General features: G+C 39.4%; 3 protein-coding genes and 1 non-coding gene across 4 annotated transcripts; 1 reads left to right on the top strand and 3 right to left on the bottom strand.

Moving 5' to 3' along the window:
• Positions 1 to 656: 656 nt before the first annotated feature.
• Positions 657 to 9,547, bottom strand: lix1l (limb and CNS expressed 1 like). The gene is made up of 6 exons (XM_071500915.1): positions 9,000 to 9,547; positions 6,351 to 6,514; positions 5,896 to 6,036; positions 4,874 to 4,969; positions 4,344 to 4,421; positions 657 to 3,555 (listed from the first exon to the last, which is right to left on the bottom strand). The coding sequence occupies exons 1-6, from the start codon at positions 9,337 to 9,339 to the stop codon at positions 3,304 to 3,306; spliced, it is 1,071 nt and encodes a 356-aa protein (XP_071357016.1). The 5' UTR covers positions 9,340 to 9,547; the 3' UTR covers positions 657 to 3,303.
• Positions 9,548 to 13,323: 3,776 nt separating this feature from the next.
• Positions 13,324 to 16,272, top strand: LOC139634455 (type-4 ice-structuring protein LS-12-like). Its single transcript, XM_071500918.1, has 4 exons — positions 13,324 to 13,530; positions 14,888 to 14,956; positions 15,061 to 15,184; positions 15,867 to 16,272. The coding sequence occupies exons 2-4, from the start codon at positions 14,908 to 14,910 to the stop codon at positions 16,078 to 16,080; spliced, it is 387 nt and encodes a 128-aa protein (XP_071357019.1). The 5' UTR covers positions 13,324 to 13,530; positions 14,888 to 14,907; the 3' UTR covers positions 16,081 to 16,272.
• A 220-nt stretch (positions 16,273 to 16,492) lies between these two features.
• On the bottom strand, positions 16,493 to 23,307 carry LOC139634452 (polyadenylate-binding protein 1). Its single transcript, XM_071500913.1, has 14 exons — positions 22,545 to 23,307; positions 21,289 to 21,482; positions 20,519 to 20,634; positions 20,060 to 20,199; positions 19,842 to 19,936; positions 19,621 to 19,758; positions 19,000 to 19,095; positions 18,475 to 18,841; positions 18,236 to 18,346; positions 17,957 to 18,102; positions 17,749 to 17,833; positions 17,393 to 17,523; positions 17,084 to 17,183; positions 16,493 to 16,902 (listed from the first exon to the last, which is right to left on the bottom strand). Exons 1-13 carry the CDS (start codon positions 22,735 to 22,737, stop codon positions 17,091 to 17,093), a joined length of 1,905 nt encoding a protein of 634 aa, XP_071357014.1. The 5' UTR covers positions 22,738 to 23,307; the 3' UTR covers positions 16,493 to 16,902; positions 17,084 to 17,090.
• LOC139634690 (small nucleolar RNA SNORA5) lies at positions 19,176 to 19,312 on the bottom strand. The gene has a single exon (XR_011694028.1). It is a non-coding gene; the product is annotated as a small nucleolar RNA SNORA5 (small nucleolar RNA).
• Positions 23,308 to 24,583: the final 1,276 nt, after the last annotated feature.

The raw sequence follows: 24,583 nt of genomic DNA, 5'->3' as shown, positions 1-24,583 counted from the left end.
AATTTTGATTTTTTTGATTTTTTTCCCCCAATTTCATCTTAATATTAGATTGTTGATCATAAAATTATCAAATACTATTAATGACATTTTCAATTTCACCTAAATATTACATTTATCCTGCCTTTAGACATTTAAACATACATTTAAATATTACATTTGTGTAAGGAATGTAAAATTTAAATGTTAGCACCAAATGTTGACATATATATTAGATATTAATATATAATATATGTATCATATATAATAGATAGTGGCTATGGTTGCTCACATTTTAACATGTTACATTCACGTTAGAATTATTAGGTTGTTTTTTTTTTTTCTTTTTACCTTTCTAGTAAGTTTGTAGTAAGCAATGCTGATTTGTGATGGCCAGAATAAGGAGCTAAAGTTACTGTCATTGAATCCCTTAAAAACCCTTTTGACCCAGCATAATCAACCCGTGTATACAGAACAGCCTCGCACTATTTGTGTGTGCTTGTATACCAACATAAAATGAGTAGATTTCTTTCTAAAATGTATGAGAAAAGAACTTTATCATTAGTGTGAATTAAACTTTATCCCATTGAATACCAATTATTATCTATTTACTTCAACATTACTATATAGGTTGCTCATTCTTTTACTAAGCAGTGTAACAAGTGACATGACAAATAAACTTTTGTATCAGCCAATTTATTACATCATATAAATCTACTAAAAGTATAAACATGGAATACAAAATGTTCATAGAAAATACATACAATAACAGCCTTCAGAAACACTTAAAAACAATACTGAATAGAATATGAAACCTATAAAAACAGAATTTAATTAAAACATCATGCATCAAAGCCAAAAGATGAAAAGCCAAAGTCTTTTTTTTTGTTTAGTTTTTTTCATAAAATGGATAGCAAAAAATATATTGTTTTAAAAAAGCCTTCATTGATAATGATCACAAAGAAAGGTCAAAGGCATTTGAAAGAAGAGAGTTCTACGCATAATTGAAGATCTCCAGCCTCATTCCTACAACCAGCTCACGTAAATACTTAGGTTTTTTTCATTAATTACATTTCAGCTTTAGCATGAGAGCACCGGCAGCGCCGTATGTTCTTAAGTCAGACTTGAAACTGGTTCATGGGACGATACTGAATCACTGAAATCTTACCTGTTGTTGAGATTGTTGGAGCTGTTTAGTAGTGAAAATCAAAATGTGAGCTTAACAAGGCTGGATTCAAGCTGCAGAACTGTGAGGTCAAAGTGTGCATTACATCAGTTCAACTGTTTAACATTTAAGTACTGCAGGGTCTTTTTTCCAAGAGGAGAAAATTATTTGCTGCTGAACACGTATTTTACAAGCTGAGTACCAAACCAATGATATATAATGGTTATAAATGTATAACAAAGGTAGTAAGATTTAATAAATCCTTCATAACAACATATTAAGGTACTGTAGCAGTAACATAGCATGTAATCTATAACATCACCTTTACATGTAAGACAAAGGATTTAAAATGGAGTAGCACCACCTTTTAAAGACCCCATTAAATGAAAGTTAATGGGTCTAACCATTGCATGCTACCAATGCTACCAAGGCACAATGATCCCAGAGAGGAGATACAGCAACAGAATATTAAGTTGATCTGGCTTTGATCATACTACATTCCCGTTAACTCTGTTTTTTACTTGCTGTCTCTTTAAATTTTGTGTAATCAGTTTCTTCTGTTGACAATCCAACACTCAGCAGCAGCACAAGCCCTCCTGTTGTTTAACTTGCATAACCCACTGCCCACATTTCCTCCCACCCAGAGCCACACATTATCAATTAAACTCTCACTTCCATTCCATGGGGCCTTTAAAAGGCTACTCGTTGAAATGTCTTCATTCTTATAATGTAATAAAATACATTTTCGATAGACAGGGAAATATAAAGATATCACATTTACATAACAAAAGAAATCAGTTCCTTCAACATAAAATATCTGAAAGGTGATAAGTGAGGAGTGAGTCACGCCCATGGACAAACACCAGCGCTGCAGACAACCAAATTCTACTACCAATATCTTAAAAAAAACAGAAACCACGAGCACTGGTACTGTTTTGTATTGACTACAATGACTCACACATGACTCACACATGAATAAGTTTGTTAAAAAGCCAAACTTCATTATAAAAAAGATCCCTCAGCTCATTTTTTGGCCTTCGCCACTGAGTGACTATTTACTGTTTTTGCTGAGACCCTCACCTACATTTTAGTCTACCAGCTGTTGATATCCTCTACATGAAGCACTTCACAAACACAACCTGTAACACAAGAGTAATGCTATAGTCTGAACAACGTCATTTTGCAGGTCCTTTAGTTGAGAGCACACTGAAAACATACATTCAGCTAGTGTCATGGTCACCAAGCATACAATGAACGCTAAAATAGTTGTTAAAAGCCTTCACAAACAAAAATAAAACAAAGTAATGGTTCACTATCTGATTTTTCAAAAACCTGAGCTCCTGTCAGAGCAATTAGTCCCCTGCTGACATATCTGCAAAGTAGCTACAACCTTTTACATGTGCCAATACGTATTTTTTAACGCTTACGGGAATTGTCTCATAACTTTAATTATATTCTCATTACAACTGATAGGATGAGGTCTATTATACCCATTATGTAAAACCATTGTGATGTGCTGACACTGTATGGGATCTTTAATCGCCTTCCTTGCACCTTTTGCTGTTTCTGTGGTAATATTTTAGGAATAGTGTTTAGTAGTGAACACAAGGTACTTGCTATCAGGATTTAAAGCTCGTGAAAGAAAGTTTCAATTCTAATATGTACTCTCTTTTGTTGCTTTTTCCCACTTTGACTTGCTAGAGTCCACAATACTTTAAGTACTGTAAATGAATGCACCCACAACATTAAAGAAACATGCTGATTTGACTTTAAAATGATCTTTACCTCACATGTTTGGTTTTTTAGGTCATATTACCTTATGACCTGTACATTCACTGATGAAAGGCAGGATTTGTTTGTTGCACCCAGTAAGCTGGTATGCCAAGCAAGTTTACAGGATTTAAAAAAAAAAAAAAAAAAGAAGCACTGTTGTCCTGTAATCACTAGGCACAAAGAGGTAACGGCTGTAGCGGCAAATGTTTTGTTTTTTTTATGAACGAATATGCATACTGTAAAAATAAAGGCCGGATTACCTGGTCCTCACAACAACCCACAAGATACAGAACCTAAAAAAATCAGATGAATCCTCTTTATCTCAATGAAATGTTCAATACTGTTACCAGGAATCCTACGGAATGTGAAGGCTTGTTTCCAGATTAGCTTTAGTGTGATGGCAGGGTGGCAGTGTTGGCTGCACTGAGCTGACCCACAGCTAACATCAGGATGTCTTTCTTCTCTTTGTAAAAACGCAGTTCTCTGCCCGCCAGTCTGGCATCCTCCAGTTCTCGCTCTGTGGAGGCCAGCTCCTGCGCAATCGTGCCCGCTACGCTCTGTTCTCGGTTCACCCAGTCGGCGGCCATCTGAGTGCGCATGTCATCATCCAGGGCCCGGTGGGAATAGTGAGCCAGCACCTCCTGCAAAGTTCATCAATATCCAAGAGTCAAGGGGTACAGGATGTAGAAAGATTCCTGTAAATCTTCACAGTTCATGTTGCGGTTTATATTCTTTACATTTCAGATAAAGCATATATACCATAATATCTCACGTTTATATGCTCCACGTTTCAGATAAGTGACCTAGAGGATAAACTGTCAGGCGAAAAGAAAGTTTTCTGACACTTCAAAGCTAACTACTGGAATGAACTGCAAACCAAACTGAAGTTACAGACACTCATATTGCACATTGTAAATATTTTATTGTTAAATTTTTCTTTTTTTCTATTTAAGCTATCTGACCCGCAGTACTTGCTTTGCTTTATCTTTCTTTATATTTTTTCTTACTGTGTTTATTGTTATGCACCAAAACATCAAAGCAAATTCCTTGTATGTGAAAACCTACTTCGCAATAAACCTGATTCTGATTCTGATTTCTTTGAGTTTTATATATGTAATTTGTTGTCAGATTAAAAGAGATATTGATCCCAGTGAGATTTAATGAACAAATATAGCTTAATTGACTAAAAGCCATCTTTTAGGTATTTTAGAATTAATAAAGTCCAGCTTTCCACTGCTCTCCAAACATTACTTCCACTCATGGGGAGAGAGAAAAATGTCTGATGTATATGGAACAGTCCTGTTATGTAGAAAAACACATATCATATAATTAGTTCACTTAAAAAAAACTTAATGTGAAAGCTGAAAGCCACTGCTGTACTTGGATACTTGAGCCCGTCTGTGAGATGGGCTTGAATCTCATACAGTACCTGTCGGGAACACTGTCGTTCTCTCATGGCTTTGAGGCTTCCATTCCAGTGCAACAGCTGAAACACTGTCATCAGCTCCTGGACACACAAACACAGCCAAGCCGGCAGGAACATGAGACCGAACTCACTTCAGAACGCTCCATACTTAGTAATTCAGTTGTTCAAACCAAGCATGCTGCCTTCAGAAATCTAATTAACAGTTAGAAAAGAGGTTCTAACTTCAAGTTCATGTGTGTTCAAACTACTGTATGTAACCACTGAAGGTCCATGACCTGCATCCACATGAAATGTTAGTATATTTGTCCAAGGGTGTTGCTGGTATGCTAAAAGCATACAAACTGGAAATCTATTTATAAACATTTTAGGTCTCTCTGTTATTTTTTTTACACATTCAAGCTCCTCACATTCAAAATAGATAACAAAATAGATAACACCTGGGCTCAAACCTTGTTATTTTCACACTACTCTAGTGTGTCTGAATACATAAAATGCTACTTAATGCGACACAGACATTCCTGATTTTTATGCACCTGAAACTCCAGCATGGATTTTCCCTTGTTGGACTCAAGCATGAAGCGAAATGCCCCGATTCCTGTGTTGGGATTGTCAGCCTCTTCTCTGTTTCCCTGTAAACGTCAACAGGAAGTTAGTGACTGTATACTGTATATGATGGCTTACATACTTGGACTTTGAGGTCAGCCACAGACACTGAGGAGGATAACTAAAATATCCTATATACTTTCTTCTATTCATATCTTCAAGTTACCCTGTGATGCTACGACCACTAGTAGCGCTATGGAGCAGTGCTATTCCAAGAGTTTTGTTTGTTCCAGTGCACACACATAATGACCTGACTCCCATATCGCTAATGGTTTCACACTATTCCTCTGATCTACAGCTGTTGGTAAGCAATGCAGAAGAGCACCAGCAAGTAAACCTAAAAAAAAAAAATCAGCTTTGGAAATGTTTCATGACAAACAAAACGCACACCACATGTTGATACACACCATGTTTGTAGTGAGTAACACTGAATGTGCACAAAATCTTTGGTTTACTCCACAAAGCACGTTTTAAGTCAGGCTCTGTGAGGAATATCTTCAGTAGTTTGTTTTCAAAAATTTCCTGCAAAAAAGTTTTCTTCCTTGAGAGATTTATTGCATCTGTTTTCAATAAAACTAAATAGGAGCCACCATGCCAAAAGTGAGTGAGTATGGGAGCCCATCCAAGGCACTAATATTTTACTTAATTTTGACTGCATTGTGCATACTTGCAAAGCAACTACTGGATTTCAAAAGTCGGAGTGTGTCTTTTGTAGGAGTTACTTCATATGAAACAGGCTTATGGCATGTCTCCAGTCACATGTAGTGTGAAAATACATTTATGACTACTGCATTACTCTTATGAATCATATACAACACTTTACATATATTTACAGATATCCCCTTGTCGTCGTACCAGTGTGGAGGTCTAGGATTCTGTAGGTGCACTGCATCTTACTGTATCCCTACATATAGACTTAAAACACAACTTTCAGCAATTTGTCGAAACTTACATTGAAAGAGGCCAGGGCCTCACTCACGCTCTTCTCAATGAAGTCGTCTGTGATGCGACGAGAGGGATGTTCATTGAAAACAGAGTTCATGAGGGCAATCTTGGCAGCGCTGCGTCTCGCCTCTGCCTTGGTGGGACAGAACTGTCGAACAGTGAAGAAAATGTGCATTAGCAGCAGTCAGACAGAATCAGATATATACTGTACAGTCAACAGGCTGAAGACAACAAGTGTTTATATGGAGTAAAGTTAACAACAATGTGCACAGATCTTAAGTAACTGTTTTCTGGTCTTGTGATTGAATCCGTATTTGGTATGTTGTGGTTGCAAGCATGGTGGAATTTTGTAAGCTTGTGATATGGTGCTTGAATGATCTTTTTTTTCTTTAACGAATCATACAGAATGAAGGAAGTTTCTCCATCACATAGAAAAAAAAAAAAAAGAAGCAGATTCTGTACCTGGAAACTTCCAAAGCAGCTGCCTCCTGGAAGACTAACATAGCAAACATATGGTGGGCTGTTGGATGGGACCATTTCATAAACAACTAAAGCTCCGTTCCGCAGGTCAGCCCCTCTGCTCAGCTTCATCTGCCAAAACTCCTGTAAAGCTTCCACCACGTTTACTAGATGGAACAGATATAAGTAAACTGTCACATTGTTATATATGAACACTGTCTTTTATCAATGACCATATCTATATAAAAAAAATTATAGTGCCTAGATATTCAAACGCTTTTTGCGGTCAGTTTGCTTTTTAAGTGCCATTTGTCCCTGGCTGTGCTCTGCAACATCCTCTCTAAACACAAAGATGGAACGGGTCGGGGGAAGGTCATTTCAAGGATGCCAGGGGATTTTCCTGAAAAGATTTAGGTGGCTGCCTAGAGGAAATTCTGCATCACCTCAGAGGAACTGCTTAAAGAGACACACGCTCAATCCTACACTCTATGTTCTCATGAAAGAAAGTTACATTCCTGTCCTCCAAGACGAAACACAACCAAAGAAAAGCAGTCAAATTTGCAACTCAGTAATAAATAATTATACGTGTTTGGTTCTGTGGGGAGATGTGTGTGCAGCCAACATTATCCAGGTCTTTTTCACTTCTGTTGCCTCTTGGCTCGTTCCCGCTGAGCTCTCACAGTTTGATACGAAGACAGGCTGGCTGTTTCTCCCTCACACACAGAGCCTGGACCCTGATCAATATGTTTTAGGGCTGCAGCCTTGCCAAACATAGATATAAAAGTGTATTTTGACATCTGATATATGAATCCCCAAACTGCAATCTAAGTAATTTTGTTATTGCTTTTACTGTGTGAAAGCAAAATGCTCATGATAAACGGCGCTCTTGCTGCAGCCAAATGTAAAGTAAGAACTTATGTGCTATTGTAACAGTTGTGATGTTACTTTCACAACAGACAACGTCAATCCATACTGTCATAAGTATTCTTCAAACAGTTAACTTAAGGTGGCACTAGATGTATAATGAGCAGCTGGACGTACTGTATATGCACGGTACTTTCCCCCCGCTCAAAGTTAACCCAGCAAACCCAATTCTGACCCTGACACAGAGTGATTGTTGAGCATCTACAGGGTTCAGGATAGTGATAAGATAATGCATTTCCCTAAATATATAAGACAAAGAGTCAGGAAATATTGGTAGATAACAGAGGATGATATATTATATGTGACAATGGTGCTGGTCCAGGCTCAGACCCACAAAGAGCCAGTTACATGACAGGTTACTTCATCCACTGATCCACCAGAAACACCCTGGTCCTACACTTTTGAGCACAAAAAAAACTTGCACTTGTGTGATGCGGAGAGCTTGCCAGACCTGTATTCACAAATTATTTTCTTACAACACTCAAGAATTAAGTAGCTTTTGGATATAAAAGGTGCCAGAATAATATCAAACATGCCAGGAATGAGGGCTTTTTTAACTTATCATGGACAGCATTTGTTGTATGTCTTCATTGTGTTTTATTAATTAAAAATGTTTTTTTTTTTCTTAAAAAAAAAAACATTGTGATATTTCAGCTTACATCCTTCTATTCTTTTCTTCCCAAGAGTTAATCACTAAATTGGAGCAATATTAAGACAAAACCAGAGTCAGTCTATAATCTTTTTGGTGCTGCCAATGTTGATGGTGTTAAGTAGCCTAAATGGGATAGAGGAGGAAAGAGGCTGTTAGTCAGAACAAGGAGGGACAATCTTTTGGAAATAAATCCTATTAGCACAAGACAGGAACATTTGTATTAGCTCCAACTGCTCCAACATTATTGCAGCATTATTGCAGCTTTCGGCCTAATGTTAGTGTTGAGCATGCCTCTTGTCAATGGGCTGCAGTGATAAATAACAAGATGAGACGATGAGCAAACCGTGACCGCTGGGTGATCAACATCAAACAAATAAACACAAAGTTAAGCACAAATGAAATATAGTTTCAGACTATTTGAAATTTGAGCTTTTTTGTATGAAAGCTTCTTGTCATTGTAAGAACTACATATACATGGTACTTTGTACAGTGGTGCATAGTATGTGTTTAATGTCAATCATTTTTTGGTAATATCTGTAACTTGAGACAAACTCTTTTTCTCACTTTAAAAGGGCTAAACTGATTTTACAAATATCTTTACTACTGAAAACTTTCTTTTTCACAGTTCACAGTACAGGACCAGTTCTGTACCGTGTCCAGTGCAAAGTTAATTTAATGAAGCCTCGTTATAATTCATAGGTATAATAGTGTATTGTTTGTAAATGTAATCCCCCAGAACTGTGGTGGTTAATCCTATAAGGAAAAGACTGAAGCAAAGGTTACTATAGCTGTGTAATGATGAAAGGAAAACTCCGATGAAACATTACGGTGATATTACATCAGGTGAAAAATACCATGGCATACGCTAAAAAATGAAAAGGTCCATATATATTTGACGCTGTGAATGAATAAACATGAATATTACTTGTGTTTTTTCGCTGCTAATCCACTTCCAAACAAATGGCGCAGCTAAAAGTGGCTCTCTGCTCTTCTCAACTCCCCCTCCCCAAGTATAAACTGAGGCAACATCACGGTGATTAACATCAGTATTTCCACATTTAACGGGACATTATTACCTCTGCCGTAACCTTGCGTGTGTTTGGCGAAGCTGCGGACCACAGCCTCCACCGCCTCCTTCAGCACCGCCGGGTTCCCCGGGTTGCAGTGGCCGGTAGCCCCCGGCCCTAGTCCCGCTCCGACACCGCCGTAGAGGCTGTGGAGCTGCAGCGGAGGCGGCGGTGGGGGAGGCCCGGACGAGGCAGCCAGAGAGGCCGGGGAGGGCAGCAGCGGCGCGATGGGCACCGTCACCCCGGGCCGGAGAGAGGAGCGGAGGGTCCCGGTCGGTCCTGAACCGAATCCAATCCCTGGCTGTAGCCGCTGAGGGCGGACACTGTCCGGGACAACGTTAGATTCCATTGTCCCGACGTAACGTCTGTGAAGCCCGGGTCCGGAGGAAATCTGTGCCGATCGACCCGACGGGTTCAGGTCCAAACACGGTCTGTGGGAGCTGAAGGAACAAAGTGTTAGCAGGCTTTTGTCAATCACGGCCAGAAGAAGTGCTCAGCCGATGCTCCCTCGACACATTACACTGCTGCTATGCATCCTCACTCTCTGGATTAGACTGCGGGGCTGTCAGTCAAATGATGCATTCAAGGGCTCCTGGTAGTTTCCTGACTCTGATTTAAAGGACCAACGCGCCGGTGTTTTTTAATATATTTTAGCCACATGTATGCGGTTTTAGCCCTTTACCTACCATTTACTGCATAAGCTGTTACCATAACCACATGACTGTTTGATGATTTTAGTAATTGTGTGCTTTATTTTAAGCATATAGAATTATGCATATTTGTATGCTCATAATTTCTGTAATTTATTACATTGTGTATTTTTAGGATGTTAAAGATTTATAATAATTTGTCTCATTTGTGTATTGTGTAGTGCATGTATGTTCATCCTTGAAAAAGGGACTTCTCTGTTGCTCTTCCTGGTGTTTCTCTGCTTCTCCAGTTGAAGGATTTTCCTTATTCAAACTGAGGGTCTAAGAATACAGGGTGTTTAATGCTGTATATATTGTAAATCCCACCAAGGGAAAATGGGGATATTGGGCTAAATAAACAAAATGTACATGGCTTAATAACAGTAAAAATAAGAGTAACCTTAACCTTGACATTGATTTACCATTCTAAAATCTAATTGAATTACTTGCCCTGCAAGTTTTGATGCTCCTGCACCAAAATAATCAGGAAAAACATGCTGTAGTAATCATGTGTGATTGCAATTTTTAAAAACAACAAATGCCTAAATGTCACATTTCTGCAGCTTCATCAGAAATACACACCTTTACTTTATGGTATGTCGTTGTTGAGTTATATTTATGTTATTGCTATATTTCCGACTTTTTCTGCAGGGCCTGAAGGCAGCAGTGGAAAGTCAGAGAAATATCATGCCAAGAAATCTGAGCCTCCTCTGTTCTCCTCTGGCACCGACAGAGAACAACTACAGTGAGGGCTTACAGCCCCAGTTCTGCAGCCTGAAGCATGTGATTAAAACTTGGAAGCAGAATAACTCAGTTTACTCCATAAGACAGCGAAGTGATGTTACTTCTTTAAAATAAGCAAACAGATAAGGAAAGTAAGTAGTTACTGGGTTTAACTGCAAGTTAGAGGACCACCAACTTTGTACAAAACAAATACTTGGAAGAGGAAATGGGACCTCCTCTTGCGCTTCCTAAGTGTTTTTTATGACTGAAGGGGCCTTGTGTAATTTTTCATTCTTTCTGTGGTCTGAGATGAGGCCAGAGAAGCTCAGAGGAGGAACCAAACGGAGCATTTGATTAAAGTCTTTTTTATGCTCAATCTGCATTAGATTCAGTCCCTGCACGTCTGGTTCCACTAAAAAAACCAAATTTCAAACAAATTACAGCGAATTGTGAGACTGTGAGAATTTGACTGTAGTGTCTTCAAATCTAACAATGTGAGGCTGCGGCCTGTTGATGACAGAGTGCACACACAACAGAGATAAGAGTCAACTGTCACATATTACAATTGTAATGAGTGTTTGGCTCACTGGAGGGCACACTCCCATTTCGATACATCAGTTAATAACCTGACTATGCAGCTTTACTGGTTAATGTTCATTTTCTCTGACATGTGGACCGTTGTTGTTGTTGTTCTCCAGTCATCGTCTAATGCTTAGTTTGTCTAAGCTGCTGTGTGTTTGTTGTTGCAGAGTTAAGATCCCTGCCTTACTTTAACACGCACAAGGCTTCAAACAAAGTTAGAGGAGCATCTGACCTAAACGCCAATGGGCTGAATTTTTTCCCCACTTTTTGTCATATTTACCTCCCCTCACTGGTGATCAAATTATCATGTTACTTTTCGGATTAAGATTTTTTCATTTAAAAAAAAAGTTCACATGTTGTCAGATGTTCCGTTAAGGAGCAAAAGTACAAAAATACAAAACAGTCCAGTACAGCACAACAGTACAGACACATTTTTTTTTTTCTATCCTCTCCTATTCGTCATCTCACAACCACTCAGACCACTTGAGACCAATTTGAGGGGTCCTGGTTTATAGGAACCACAGGACAAAACTACCCGATTGGTCCATAAATTACTTTGAACTCACTCCACTTCAAACAGCTACAACAATAAAATGCTCCTTGCACATTGCTCCAGTTGTATTTACAATCCAATAATATGATTTTTTTTATTTCAAGAATTTTACTTGTAACTGAGTATATTTTAACATTGTGAGCTTGCTGCTCAGTACTTCTTTCAACACTGGGCAAAACACAATGCTGGTAATGAGTCATGAATTTACTCTGCCATGACTGAGCCGACCTTAGCCTAATAAATCTTTGCCGTCTGAGTATGAGAAGTTCAAAAAAGTAAACATGCAAAACAAGACAGGATTGGGGCCTATTTTTATTTAGCCCTTTGTACAGTAAAATACACGCATCTCCTAGTTTACATGTCTCTGATTTTGCACAGTTTGCCCTTATACCTACTTCAACACTTTTGTGCAGTATTCAGGTTTGTGTCACCCCCTTACACGCCATGCATACCACAGTAAAGATGTCTGGAAGATTTTTTTTTTTCAGTTTCAAGGGATGGGTTTGAGGGATGTAAACAACCTAAGCTGTTTCCACCAGGCTAGTGGCAAGCAAACGTTGGACTGAGAGAATAATCTCTGGTTGAAAACATTCCCACATCTGGTTTTAATCAAAGCTTTACAGTCAAAATCTGACTTTTAAAACTTCAGTGCAGGACTTTCCCACTAGATGAATAGAGACTCACTGGATTGTCATTCACATTTTATTAAACAGCATGTGTTGTTTATGTTCTCTGCTCACATATTCTTATCCAGAGATGTTTTTGTCCTCTGTATCAAATTGTTTATTAGTGACTGGGGTGGAGTGGGGTTGAGAATTAATTACTTTACGACGACCATAAAGATAGACTCATAGCAATAACACGCTGCAAACGATGTAAACCAAAGGTAGAAGGTTTACATCCACATGGCTGAGTGTAATTCATGAGCCTGCTCCCCAAAGGAGAGCTTAATGAGACATTTTTTAAATCAGTTTATTCAATTTGATCATTTTATTCATATTTTAATGTTTTAATTTTTTTTTAGATTTGCTGGTTTTTCTGTAATCCTGTAATTCTGTTCCAGTGGCTCCCCATTAATTTAAGACATTGAAACCTTACAACTCAAAAGACAAGCTTTTTAATTTACTCTAAACAGAGCTCAAGTCTTGTGTTAGAGCTTAGATTTCTATATTTAATGAAACAAAAATGTAGAAGTCTTATGACACAAATAAGAATGCTTTTCTGAGACTATAATGAGGATTTTTTTTCATGTTTTCATCCTGTCAGTGCATAATGAAAAGCACCCAATCATCCATACCTACATGACTCATCCCTTCTTCAGAAAGTAAATAACTGAAAACAGAATAACAACCCATCTATATAACGATTCTATAATCATGATGAATAATAATTAACTTTATTTAAAAGGCACTTTTCTAAGCAAAAGTGTGCTACACATCATAAAATCACCAGCAACATCAGGGATACTGAAAACAAAATGATGATGTGCTTTACAACTGAAAAAACGAAATTATTTGATGAAGGTCTTAACGTTATAAAGCTGAAATAGACAAAGCCAAACAGACACAGAACAACAAAAGAGAAAATAAAACTAGACATTCTGTCAATTATCTTATCTGTTAGTGTATCTGTTGGAACGTATGTGGTAATATTAATCATATCTGGCCTCACTGTCATAACAGTGACGCTGTTACTAGTGATTAAGTGTTTTTTCTTTTTAATCAATATGATAAGATGCACACTCATGTTGGATGTTGGACAGTCAGCAGAGGGACTGTTGGACTTTGGTTTTTGTTTGCACAGCTGGCAGAGTGAGCAGCAAGGGTCAGTACTGTGATTCCCTTACAAGCACAAACGTCCAATAACGTCTTGTTTCTTCATCTTGTCCAATCAGATTCAGATTACGACAGGGCTGCATCACTGCGCTGAACTATAAGAGGTGTGCGAGTCCTACAGGAAGGCACCATCTGGTCCACATTCTCCTGCGGTACAGGTGAGTCTACTTCGGCTTCCTTTTCTTATGGGCTTAAACTGCATATGACGTGCTTAGACACTGATCAAAAATTCTTCCTCTGTGTGAAACTACCATCATTTACAAACTTGATAGTCAAAATAGAACTGTTAGCGAAATGTCCACCTTTGTCGCTTTGAGATTTAATGAGAAAACTAATGTCAAAGAATGGAGGGCTGAATTTGAATACATTTTAAAGGAAAAAGCTCTGTAATCTAATTATCTGTTAAATAAGATATGTGTAGGATTTGCTCATGAATGTGTTGAGTTTTCTGAATCCTATTATTCAGTTTTCATTATTATACTTTCACATGAAGTTAAAGCATAGTCTTGTCAATAGAGTGTAATGTCTATTTATGAACAATAATTACATTTTCTTAGTTTTGTCTCATCATCTCTGCCTTAGAGGCTCCAATGAGACTCAAAAACAGCGACACAGATGTTGAACCTATGATATAAAAGGCACATTGGTACAACTGAAAACAGACTTAAATATTCAAGGATATAAAATTATGTGTAACCACATAGCAGGGATGTTTATTATAGTGCGTTGTTTCACATTTAACATTTTGTGATAATGTATGACTTATTTTCCATTTACTGTGATCTTTGAAAAATAATTAATTATTTACTCTTTTTTTTTTTAATCCCCTTCAGTCTGAATGATTGAAAAGTTTAGCACTGATTTGTTCACTGAAGTTAAGGCATCAGTGTGATAACCACTATAGTCTAAATTAACACTAAACCAATGGTGTAGTAACCAATGGAAGTGGTTGATTGAAATTTTTACTGATCAAACAAAAACTCTCTCAGACATACAGAGGTTCACTCTTGACCTTATCTGCGATAAATTCTTTCAAACTCAAGGTTCACTCAGCTCATTCAGGAACTCACAATCAACTGGAGCTGCTGACAAGATTTCTGAGATAAGCTAGATAAGGTTCACAAGTGAATGCGTGGGACTGGGACAAACACACAGTGACAAAATAATATTTATCCTATTTCCATGTGACCAAAAAGAACGGCTGGGATTCCTAGAAAATGTGGCAGCTTTTATCAGTGAGTCATCTGATCGCGCAACAGGAGGCCTTCTTAGAATCAATTACTGAAAAACAACCATATAATACACCTTTTAAACTAGATTGCCGTTTTTGGTTTTGAACAGGAAAACTATAGGCAAGTTTAATTATGGATTCGCTGAATGAAAGAAATAATGGTTCTTTCAGTCAACACACATGGTTACACTGCAATAGGTAACAAATAAAGACAGCGCATTAACATCAGGTTGCATCATCCTTGACTGTGCAGAATAATGACTGAAAAATGTTTGTTTCTGCAGGTCTTCTCCAGTCAGCAGCCATGAAATTCTCCCTCATTGCAGCCGTTGTCCTGCTTGCCCTGGCACAGGGTACGACCGTCACGCAGTTACTTTGAGTTTTTTCAAATACAAGTGCTTTGTTGATTCAAGGTTTCTTACTCACCAACGTCTTCTTTGTCTTTGGAAACCCACAGGAAGCTTTGCACAAGATGCTAGCGATCTTGAAAAGCTTGGTCAGTACTTTGAGCAGCTGAAGAACAAAATGACTCAGGAGCTGACTGAGATTCTCCGCAACCAGGACCTGGCAAGCCAGGCTCAGTGAGTACAGTGAACACTTGAAAACACAACCTTTACACATGAAGTCGAGGTCGAGTCATGACCCACAATCAGGATGAATCAAATCTCCTTGCTGGTCATCACACTGGACCTTGTCCATTGTTAAATGCCAGTGGTAGAAAGTACATTTTTAGTAGTATTACATACAAGACACATTCTCAGTTTACAAAATATGATTCATTATTATAGAAATAAGTTAAAAAAAAAGAAAGAAAAATCAATAAATCTCTGTTTTTTCTCAAGTAAATACATAAGTGTAGGACTTCTTGTAACTGACTATTTTTACAATCTTGTATTGCTACTTTTACTTTGGTAAATTATTTTGAATACTCCTTGTACAGCTGGTAAATGTCTCTAAATAATCATGAGTCAAGACGTCTGTCTTTTCCATTCATATTAAAATCAATACAGGAGAAAAAATGCAAATATCATAGTATTTCACAATAAAGTTTTACATATAGTGAAAGCTCAAAGTTTAGTTTTCTATTTTTTAAAGTGTTATTAACAAAATGTAAACAAGCTAAGAAAGTATTGAAATTTATCTCATATTGGGTTAATTTTTAAAGCACATAGTCCTGTGACACTAATAGACCGCACCGCAAAATGCAGGTCAAACAGGTGTCTCTCTGATTCTTATGGTGGTTAACCATGTTTTACTCCACAGGACCTTCCTGGAGGACAGGAAAACCCAGCTGGAGCCCCTGGCCTCTCAGGTCCAGGATCAGCTGAGGAATGCCGCTGCCAATGTGGAGGAGCAAATCAAACCCCTGGCTGCCAGCGTGCAGGCCCAGCTCCAGCCCATGGTCGATAACTTCCAGAAGCAGATGGAGGCCATCCTCCAGAGGATGACAGAGAACGCCCGGGCCATTGGCAACTAAACCAGCTGTCCCAAATGTGCCACCACACCAACCATCTTCTCTGTTGTGGACTGAGTCAATGGAGTTACTTGCATTTATGGCTGGCCTGAGAGTGCAGGCATAAGTACAACAGCCTAACGTGTGTTTCAGTGCTTGTTAACATTGGTATTTATTATCTCTGTCCCAAAGCACAAATAAAAACTTGAAACACAATTCATTGGTATTGATCTAATTTCATCTGTGTGTGTGAGTGATGGGTGTTTTTCAATCATTTTACTATTTCAAGTTGTGAATTGTTTTGATTTTGCCCAGCACGAAACATGTGGGATTATAACTCTTACCATAATCACAATAGTATGGGGAAATTGGAACAGGCTCATACTTGACTAATAAATCGGTCAATTCTCTAACAGCAAACCACAGACACATATGATTATTTTTATTAATTTTTATTCAAGCAAGCAAAGGTCAAGGAAATTTTCACAATAATGGGCTTCTATAGCCCAAACATTCAAACATTTAAAAGGGATAAAATGGCAGAAAGGAATGCTTTCAATCTTATTTTGTCACAGAATTCTCCTCCAAAACCCCTCAATGATCATTTTTTATTTTAACTTAACTTTTTCTCTTTTTTTGTGTATTTTCTCTTTTTAACTCAGCAAACCAGGCTTGGTGTTCCTGTCCATTATAAGCCTGGCTGGAGACTTGTTTCCATTGGTTTTTTTTTAATATATTATTTGACTTCTTTTTACTTTGTTTTGTGTATTTTCAACTTTTTCACTGTTAAATTCTTTTTGTTTTTTTCCCCCTCATCGGTGAAGCTAGTCTCAAGGTTCCCCACTCCTGTGAAAACACAAAAATATTATATCAATTACCACAGTATCGGTTTACAGCGCACACAGTTTAAAACTCTTTGTTTAATACACAACCAGTAGCATTAACAAGTGTGTGGCAATGTCATCATGAGGAGCCATAATCTCTTGACAGCACTGTCCTCTTCTTGTTAAAGCAGCTCTGGTCATACCTTGGGTTCAGACACTTGGGACACCTGCTGAATTGGTCACAGTCTTCTGAGCGGCCTCCTTGGCCTGGTGGGCCTGAAGCACAGCCACTGCCTCATCCACCTACAAACATCAAGTTACATATAAGATACTTTCACCAAACTTCACAGGCTTTGTATTCACAAGATTCTTTTAATTTTTGTGGTTGACATTTATATTAAGACCGGAAAGTTCTCTCCAAATTCCCTGGTCTTTTATTATTAAGTTCCGGTGAACTCTTCAGGGGATCAACTGAGGGAAGTTGTCAACATTTAATGGACTTAAGTACTAACCTTTGAGCGGAGAGACTCTGGAGACTCCAGCATGTGGAGCAGCTCTGAGTTGTCGATCTCCAGCAGCATGCCAGTGATCTTCCCTGCCAGGCTGGGATGCATGTTCTGGATCAGTGGAAACAGACGCTCACCTACAGGAGTGACAGATACAGAGGATTTCAGACAGGATGTAACTAACACTTGCCAAGTGCCAAATACTAAAACACCTGTCCCATGTTACTGACACAATACCATGTATACACATATGTTATATACAATAGACAACAAACAAGGTAAAGAGAGGGACATGGTTTCTTGGCTCGTGAAAGAAGTAGCATGTTCTGACTTAAGAGATGCTACATCAAGCTGAATCTTACCCAGCATCTGCTTCTGCTCCTGTGGTGGAGCTGCGGCCAGCATGGAAGCAGTCAGAGGTTCCTGTCCCTGAACATGGACTGCAGGCTGAGGACGCAGAGAATTAAAAGTCAGACAGATAATTTTGAGTGCTCCTCCAAACTAAACTTGTTTTGCAGAGGGCAGAATAGATGAGTAGGTCTGGCCTAACAAAGAAACATGCACTTCTACCTGCTGCATGGTGACTTGTGGCTGAGCAGTCATGTGTTGCTGGGGATTGCGGACTCCTGCGGCATACTTGTACTGAGGGACTCCACGCACTGGAGTGGCTGCTGCAGCAGCTGCGGTGGCTGGTCGGGGCCCCATGGTCTGTGCGGCTACAAGAGGAGCCAATGGGGGGACAGACACATCAACACACAAGATACAAGCAGTCGCCATATAGTTGAACTGTATATGCGGTGTAATTAGACAGACTATAGACTAGTATAGTGTATAGTATATGGGACTGACCGACACGCTGAGTGGCCATCATGCGAGGCACCTGGGAGGCAGGCCGCATCGTACTGAAGGTCTGAGGGCGTGGTGCTGAGGGACGCATGGCACCTGGCATGTTCTGAAAGTCTATGAACATACAAAAACACAAGCGTCATGTACAAATACAAGTAAATGACCAACTATTTTTGGTCCACGGTATCTTAAGCTGCATTTAAAATTACAGCAAAAATACACAGTCATAGAGTGATACTCACGTTGTGGCCGGACACCCTGGGTGGTCCAGCGTGGGCTAGGGCGCAGTTGGGCCATCTGGCCAGCAGCTGGGTAGTAAGCAGCACGGTTCTGGGCCTGAGGAATGGCTGCCATGAAGTAACCCGAGGGCGGAGCTGGCTGGTAGGGATTGATGACAGGGTTTGGCACTGCACGCACACTGGCCATACGCTGCATGTACTGGTTGGTCAAGTGGGCTTGACGCTCCTCTTTGCGCTGGGCCAGGGCCACGTACAATGGCTTAGTGGCTACAATGCGTCCATTCATTTCAGTCACAGCTTTGGTGGCCTCCTCTGGGGAGGAGAAGCAGACGAAGCCAAAGCCTTTGCTGCGCCCGCCTTCCATCATCACCTGAGAGGAGAGTTCAAGCAAATTAATTTTACATTACGTATTTCTACTAGTATGCACTGTACTATATAGTAGCTATATAGCTTCAGAGTATCTGTGCTGGTAACTGAAAGCATTCTCTCTCAATTATTGACTAAATAAGTAAATAGGTGAGGTCTTACCTTAGCACTAGTTATGGTGCCAAATGGTGAGAACTCCTTTCGTAGACGTTCATCATCAATTCCATCATCGAGGTTCTTCACATACAAGTTGACACCCTGAAATTAAAGATAGTGGTTTTTTTTAAATACTGCATATTACACAGGAATAATGTCCCTTTATAGTTTAATAAATGTTTCTCTGTCTGTAGTACATATTTATCCCCAAATACTATAGACAAGAAATGTGGGGCCCATGAACTACAGAGTCACTGTTGCAGCCATTTTGGCCAGTGCAACCTACTGAAGAGGAAGGACCGAATTTGACAAAGCTGCAGTCTTTCAAAGAGCTCAACCAGACGATACATAAGACTGTGACGGTGATTAGGAATTGTATGGAGAGGGTTGTCAAACTACAACATTTCACTTCAAGGAACTATTATTGCCAGTAAAATGTAAAAACTTATTAATACTACTTGCTTATTAATGCTAATTTTATGAATTACAAATATACTGTAAAACCATCTTACTTCAGGAGACCAGCACAACATTGCAAAACAGTCAAGATCAACAAGTATTTCAATGTTGTACTATGCTTTATCATTTAGTTTCAGTTTTGTTGGTTTCAGCTAGAAAAAAAAGTACCTGATAGCGAGTCATACGATCTTGTTTCATTTGCTCAAACTTGCGCTTGAGTTCCGTCTGTCGCTCCACCTTCTTCTGGGCGCGGCCAACATAGATCAGTTTGCCATTCAACTCCTTCCCATTCATCTCATCCACTGCCTGTAGGAAAATCAAGTCAGCTTTGTGGCCAGAAATGGTACGACATTTCTATGTGGTCAGAAAATTGCTGGTTCATCTCTTACTTTCTGGGCGTCCTCGTGCCTCTCGAAGCTGACGAACCCGAAGCCTCGAGACTTCCCACTGTCGTCTGTCATGACGCGGATACTCATGGCATTTCCTACGCAACAGAAAGATATAACTTTAGTGACTATATTTTACCCCTTAATGTTTTGCTGCATGTAGAGGAGCAGACTATTTCATTTAAAAAAGTTGTTTGAAAAATATGGACAACCTGACTGACCGTATTTGTTAAAAAGTTCCCTCAGCTTCTCATCATCCATGTCTTCACCAAAGTTTTTTATGTAGACATTTGTAAACTCCTTGGCTCGGGCACCCAGTTCAGCCTCGCGTTCCTTGCGAGATTTGAAGCGACCCACAAATCTGCATTAAAATGGAGATTTAGGTAAATTTAAATACACATTAGATACAAATTATAGTAATAATTAATGTGTTGTGCATCACAACTTTAAATCTAACTGTGAATTGTCAGAGTAAATGGGTTATGCACAAATCTATTTATTCAGGCAACTTTTTAAAGAAACATTGACTCAAACTACTCAAAGTGCTTAAGCATCATTATGAAACCCTCAAACTTCAATAAGACCAGGCCGAATATTAATTCAACAAAGAGTCCTTTTTCTTTTTCACACATTAGTATGAAGCAAACTAATCAATCAATGTAGTTAAAACATTCACTTACACTTTACGGTCATTGAGCAGCATGCCATTCATTTTCTCAATGGCTCGTTCAGCTGCCTCCTGAGTCTCAAAATGCACAAAGCCGTAGCCTTTAGAGCCATTCTCGTCACAAACCACCTTAGAGAAAGAAAACACGTGCTACTTTTAAGGCACACACACATGCAGTAATAGTATATTAAACCTGAACTGTCTGTTGAATCACACCTGTGACAATTTTAAAAAGAGTAACGGGATTCCTATGACCATTTTTTTTGTAATGGGACTCTCCAAAAACCTGGCTCCAATTCCTGTTCAATATTGCTCAGGAACATATTTCTTTTGCAGAGTCACTCTGGAAGACTCAGTGTAAGGTTCATTAACTTTATATTAGTTTACATAGAAAATCATAGTTTGGTTAAAGGGCAAACATTCCTCTTATGTGGTACAGAACCCACACTCCATAACCTTTTACTCACTTTACTTCTTTGTGAATTTTTAAACTATTGACAGTCTATGTCTGCATCTACAGATCCAAACTATGATCTATTATTGACTTTATCTAGTGTGAGAACCAAGTATTCTGGTATCACCTGCTGGGCAACTCAAATGCCTGACAAATGGGGAGCAGGTCTTTCAAGTCTCTATAGTGCAAACAACACAAGGGCATTTACAAGGTAAACACACATGCAGATTATGCCAACACTCACAATGCTGAACTACTGCAATGACAGGCGACCATCCCCCTTCTTCAGGTTAGAGAGAGCAAGGCAGAGATGGTCAGATGTCTTTTACCTTGCATGACAGGATGTTGCCAAAAGCTGAGAAGGTGTCATATAGAGCCTTGTTGTCAATGGACTTGTCAAGATTCTTGATGAAGATGTTTCCAACGCCGCTCTTTCTCAGTGACGGATCACGCTGTGACCACATGATGCGTACAGGCCGCCCCTTGATCACATCAAAGTTCATTGTGTCCAGTGCACGCTCAGCTGTGAGGATGAACGCAGGGACAGGAGTTAGAGTTATTTAGTACATATACATTTTCAGGTGCTGGATATGACAACATATGTTAAAGGTGGGGTTGTTAGTCTTGGGCTTAAGGGCTGCTGGGAAACTGAATAATATCAGAAAACTGGATTTTCAAGTTTCTCCCCTGGCCATTTCTAAATAAAAGGATTGTTACACATATTTACATATGATAGTACTCAAAGTGTCAACTTCCTTTTAGTCCCTTGCTCCAGGGCAGCTGGACAGTGGGGGTTGCTGCATTAATCTACTTCCCCTGGTCTAGAGTTTCAAACTGGACCCTCCTGGTCACAAGTATGTCAGCCCAAGTGCATTAGCAATCTCTGGCAGCTTGCCAACTCAGACCAGTAGAAATTTCAGAAAGTTTACTGAATAGCATCCCTGTATTTTATCTATATGGCACAACCCTGATACAGACTTCTAGTGCAAAAGCCTCAACAGGATATATCTCAGTAACAACACAGAAACACACCCAACAAAACCAGAGGGCAAATGCAGACCTGTGCTGTTATCACTGGACTGCAGATGACGCTTTGTGGATGGTTATTATTGGGGTATTGTCGTACGCAGAACTGACGTATTTTAACATTTAAGAAGTGATACATACATTTCCCAACTGATAAAGATAAACATATACACCACGGCAAAGATGACTGGCAAGTATTCAGAAAGATTGAATCAAACTGTGTCAGCACTTTAGGCTGAACAGTTGGGGTGTTGTCCTGACATAACAGAGATTAAAAAAAAAAAAAAAAGGCATTGAGTATTCAGTTGGCAGCTAGCAGTCCTGTGCTACATGACTGGGGTGGGGTGTGCTGGGCCGGGCTGGGCTGTGCTGGAGGTGCTGCTTTTCTGCTACGCCACTGCTGGGAGGTTCACATGAGGAGACCCTACCAACAACATGTCGGCCGCAGTCACGTGTAGTGAGGAGAGGCTAGCTCTCACTTGTCATCGGCTGACATTTGTAACACATTCATTTCTACAAATTAAAAGTCGACATTTTTTTTAAATATAAAACTACATACCGTCCGCTGGCTGTTGGAAGTTGACATAGGCGTATCCAAGGGAACGCCGGGTGATCATGTCCCTACAGACCCGAATCGACAGGATAGCTCCGGCAGGGCTGAATTTCTCGTACAGCATGGCCTCGGTCACATCTGGATGCAGATCCCCGACGTAGAGGGAGGCCATGGGGTAACTGGGAGCACTGGGGTTCATTTTCGTTGGACGTGGATACTGGCAAAGTACTCGGACGAAGCCGGATTTGTTTAACGGAAAAAAAAGTTTTCGGTGACAGTAGGAATGCGAAGTTTCCAAACGTTCACTTGCGTCACGTCAGTTCGGGGCAGAATGCTGATGGTAAACGTTAGCAACCGTTGGCTTGTCAGTTGCAGTGTTTTCGGGTAAAAATTTCTCAGATGAATATATTAAGATAACACAATGTCGACTTCTCATGGGATTAAAACTGTCATTCAAATCTGACACACAACGATTAAAAGCAAATCTAACGTTACTTGGCCTCTCTTCTGAACCAGTAACACGTCGACGAGGGAAAAAATTTGTCGTTCGAGTTAACGTTAGGCAGCCCCTTCTTGTACGTTACCGTCCAGTCCGCGAATGTCTACTCCAGCTTCACCGACTTGTTACAAAAAGAAAAAAAAAATGATTTTTTGGCTTTTTTTATATTTTGAATTTTTTTTTGTATTTTTATTTTTTTATAGAATGTGTGCCGAGCGGGCTCAGGAGCACACACGCACTCACACAGCACTGACAGCCGGGGTTGAGGGGGAGGAAACCACGAGGAAGTTGTCTTATATATACTAGTCGGCGCGTCAGCAGGACGGACCAATCAGCGTCCAGTATAGTTGAAAAAACGTCAACAAAGGGGCGTTGACCTCCACTGTACGCATGATGATGAAATCATGTAAAAACGTATTGTTAAGGGCTGAAACTGACTTATTGTATTGACAACAATGCCTAGTTATTCAGTGGTGCTGTATGGGGATGACTTGAATTTGTTCCTGGATCGCACGACATGAACAATGACCCACGTCATCCGACCAGCTAAACATCCTTACAGTGCTGGAGATGTCATGGACTGGTAATGCCTTAGTTATGACATTTTACTGCAACACCAAACGTGACGCTCCTGAGGATTGCATAACATACAGAAACCGTACACTTTAAATGTACCTCTTTTTTTTTCAGAAGTGTAGTATTCAGCCTTCATATGTGCTGTAGGAGCCTTATCAGCTGCAGTGAGAATGGAGGACAGAGCCTCTTTATTTAATCCAGTAGATTTGGTTTCGTCCTTAAAGGCCATTGATCAAATCTAAATTGCTCACATATGCCTCTGTAGTGGATGTACAGCTTGAAAACTGGCCCTGTGGTGTTGTATAATGTGATAGGCTTACTGTTAATCATAAATATGTGGTTACAAGCAGTGTGCTTGTAACCACATGGACGTGAAAAGAGGAATAAGAGTTCGACATTTATGCCAAAACTGAATCAAGTGACTTAGTGCCTTGTCATGTCTCATGTGAGTTAGACTTGTTTTTTAGTCAGATTTTGCTTGTGTAGAGATTTTGGTCTGCCCGGCTTTTAATGAACATATGACAAATATCTGTGGAGAACAACATAATATGTAAATTATGTTGTTATTAAAATAATATGTAAAACCTGAATGACTGATCTTTGTTCAGATTGCCTCCAAAAAAGTCTAATCATAGATAGATAGAGTGCTTTATTAATCCTAATGGGAAATTGAAGCAGTATATCTACATGCAACACAACATGGCCCTTGAAATCACCATCTGCAGAGGGCAGTGTTGTCGGTCAAAAGTGCAGTTCCCATCTGAAAGCAAAGTTCTTTCTACTGACAATTTAAATCATCTAGCTTTAACTAGAATTTTTAACTCACCAGAAGCAAGGAAGGTGGTCAAATTAGTGATTTTTAGAAGATCAGCTACAGCATTTTATCACCTGGCTGCTAAGTCATCAGCAGAGCAGTCTCACACAAGCATCTCTTCTGAAGTTGAAATGTGCGTATACCCATAATGTTATG

This window comes from Trachinotus anak, unplaced genomic scaffold, assembly GCF_046630095.1.
Source record: "Trachinotus anak isolate AG129_WGS33_773 ecotype Australia unplaced genomic scaffold, CSIRO_AGI_Tana_v1 ptg000016l, whole genome shotgun sequence".
NCBI classification, from domain to species: domain Eukaryota; kingdom Metazoa; phylum Chordata; class Actinopteri; order Carangiformes; family Carangidae; genus Trachinotus; species Trachinotus anak.
Note: the sequence above shows the minus strand (reverse complement) of the source record. Positions and strands in the feature narration are given on the sequence as shown.

What these genes read in the sequence shown, in the direction of transcription:
- lix1l (XM_071500915.1), bottom strand. Translation starts at nt 9,339, where the DNA reads ATGGAATCTAACGTTGTCCCGGACAGTGTCCGCCCTCAGCGGCTACAG. An exon ending in CACGCAAGGTTACGGCAGAG is followed by an intron (nt 6,515 to 8,999) that starts GTAATAATGTCC and finishes TGTTCCATCTAG; the next exon opens with TAAACGTGGTGGAAGCTTTA. An exon ending in AGGCCCTGGCCTCTTTCAAT is followed by an intron (nt 4,970 to 5,895) that starts GTAAGTTTCGAC and finishes TGACGTTTACAG; the next exon opens with GGAAACAGAGAAGAGGCTGA.
- LOC139634455 (XM_071500918.1), top strand. Translation starts at nt 14,908, where the DNA reads ATGAAATTCTCCCTCATTGCAGCCGTTGTCCTGCTTGCCCTGGCACAG. An exon ending in CCTGCTTGCCCTGGCACAGG is followed by an intron (nt 14,957 to 15,060) that starts GTACGACCGTCA and finishes GGAAACCCACAG; the next exon opens with GAAGCTTTGCACAAGATGCT. An exon ending in GACCTGGCAAGCCAGGCTCA is followed by an intron (nt 15,185 to 15,866) that starts GTGAGTACAGTG and finishes TTTACTCCACAG; the next exon opens with GACCTTCCTGGAGGACAGGA.
- LOC139634452 (XM_071500913.1), bottom strand. Translation starts at nt 22,737, where the DNA reads ATGAACCCCAGTGCTCCCAGTTACCCCATGGCCTCCCTCTACGTCGGG. An exon ending in CACAAGTCACCATGCAGCAG is followed by an intron (nt 17,834 to 17,956) that starts GTAGAAGTGCAT and finishes CTGCGTCCTCAG; the next exon opens with CCTGCAGTCCATGTTCAGGG. An exon ending in CAGAGTCTCTCCGCTCAAAG is followed by an intron (nt 17,184 to 17,392) that starts GTTAGTACTTAA and finishes TGATGTTTGTAG; the next exon opens with GTGGATGAGGCAGTGGCTGT.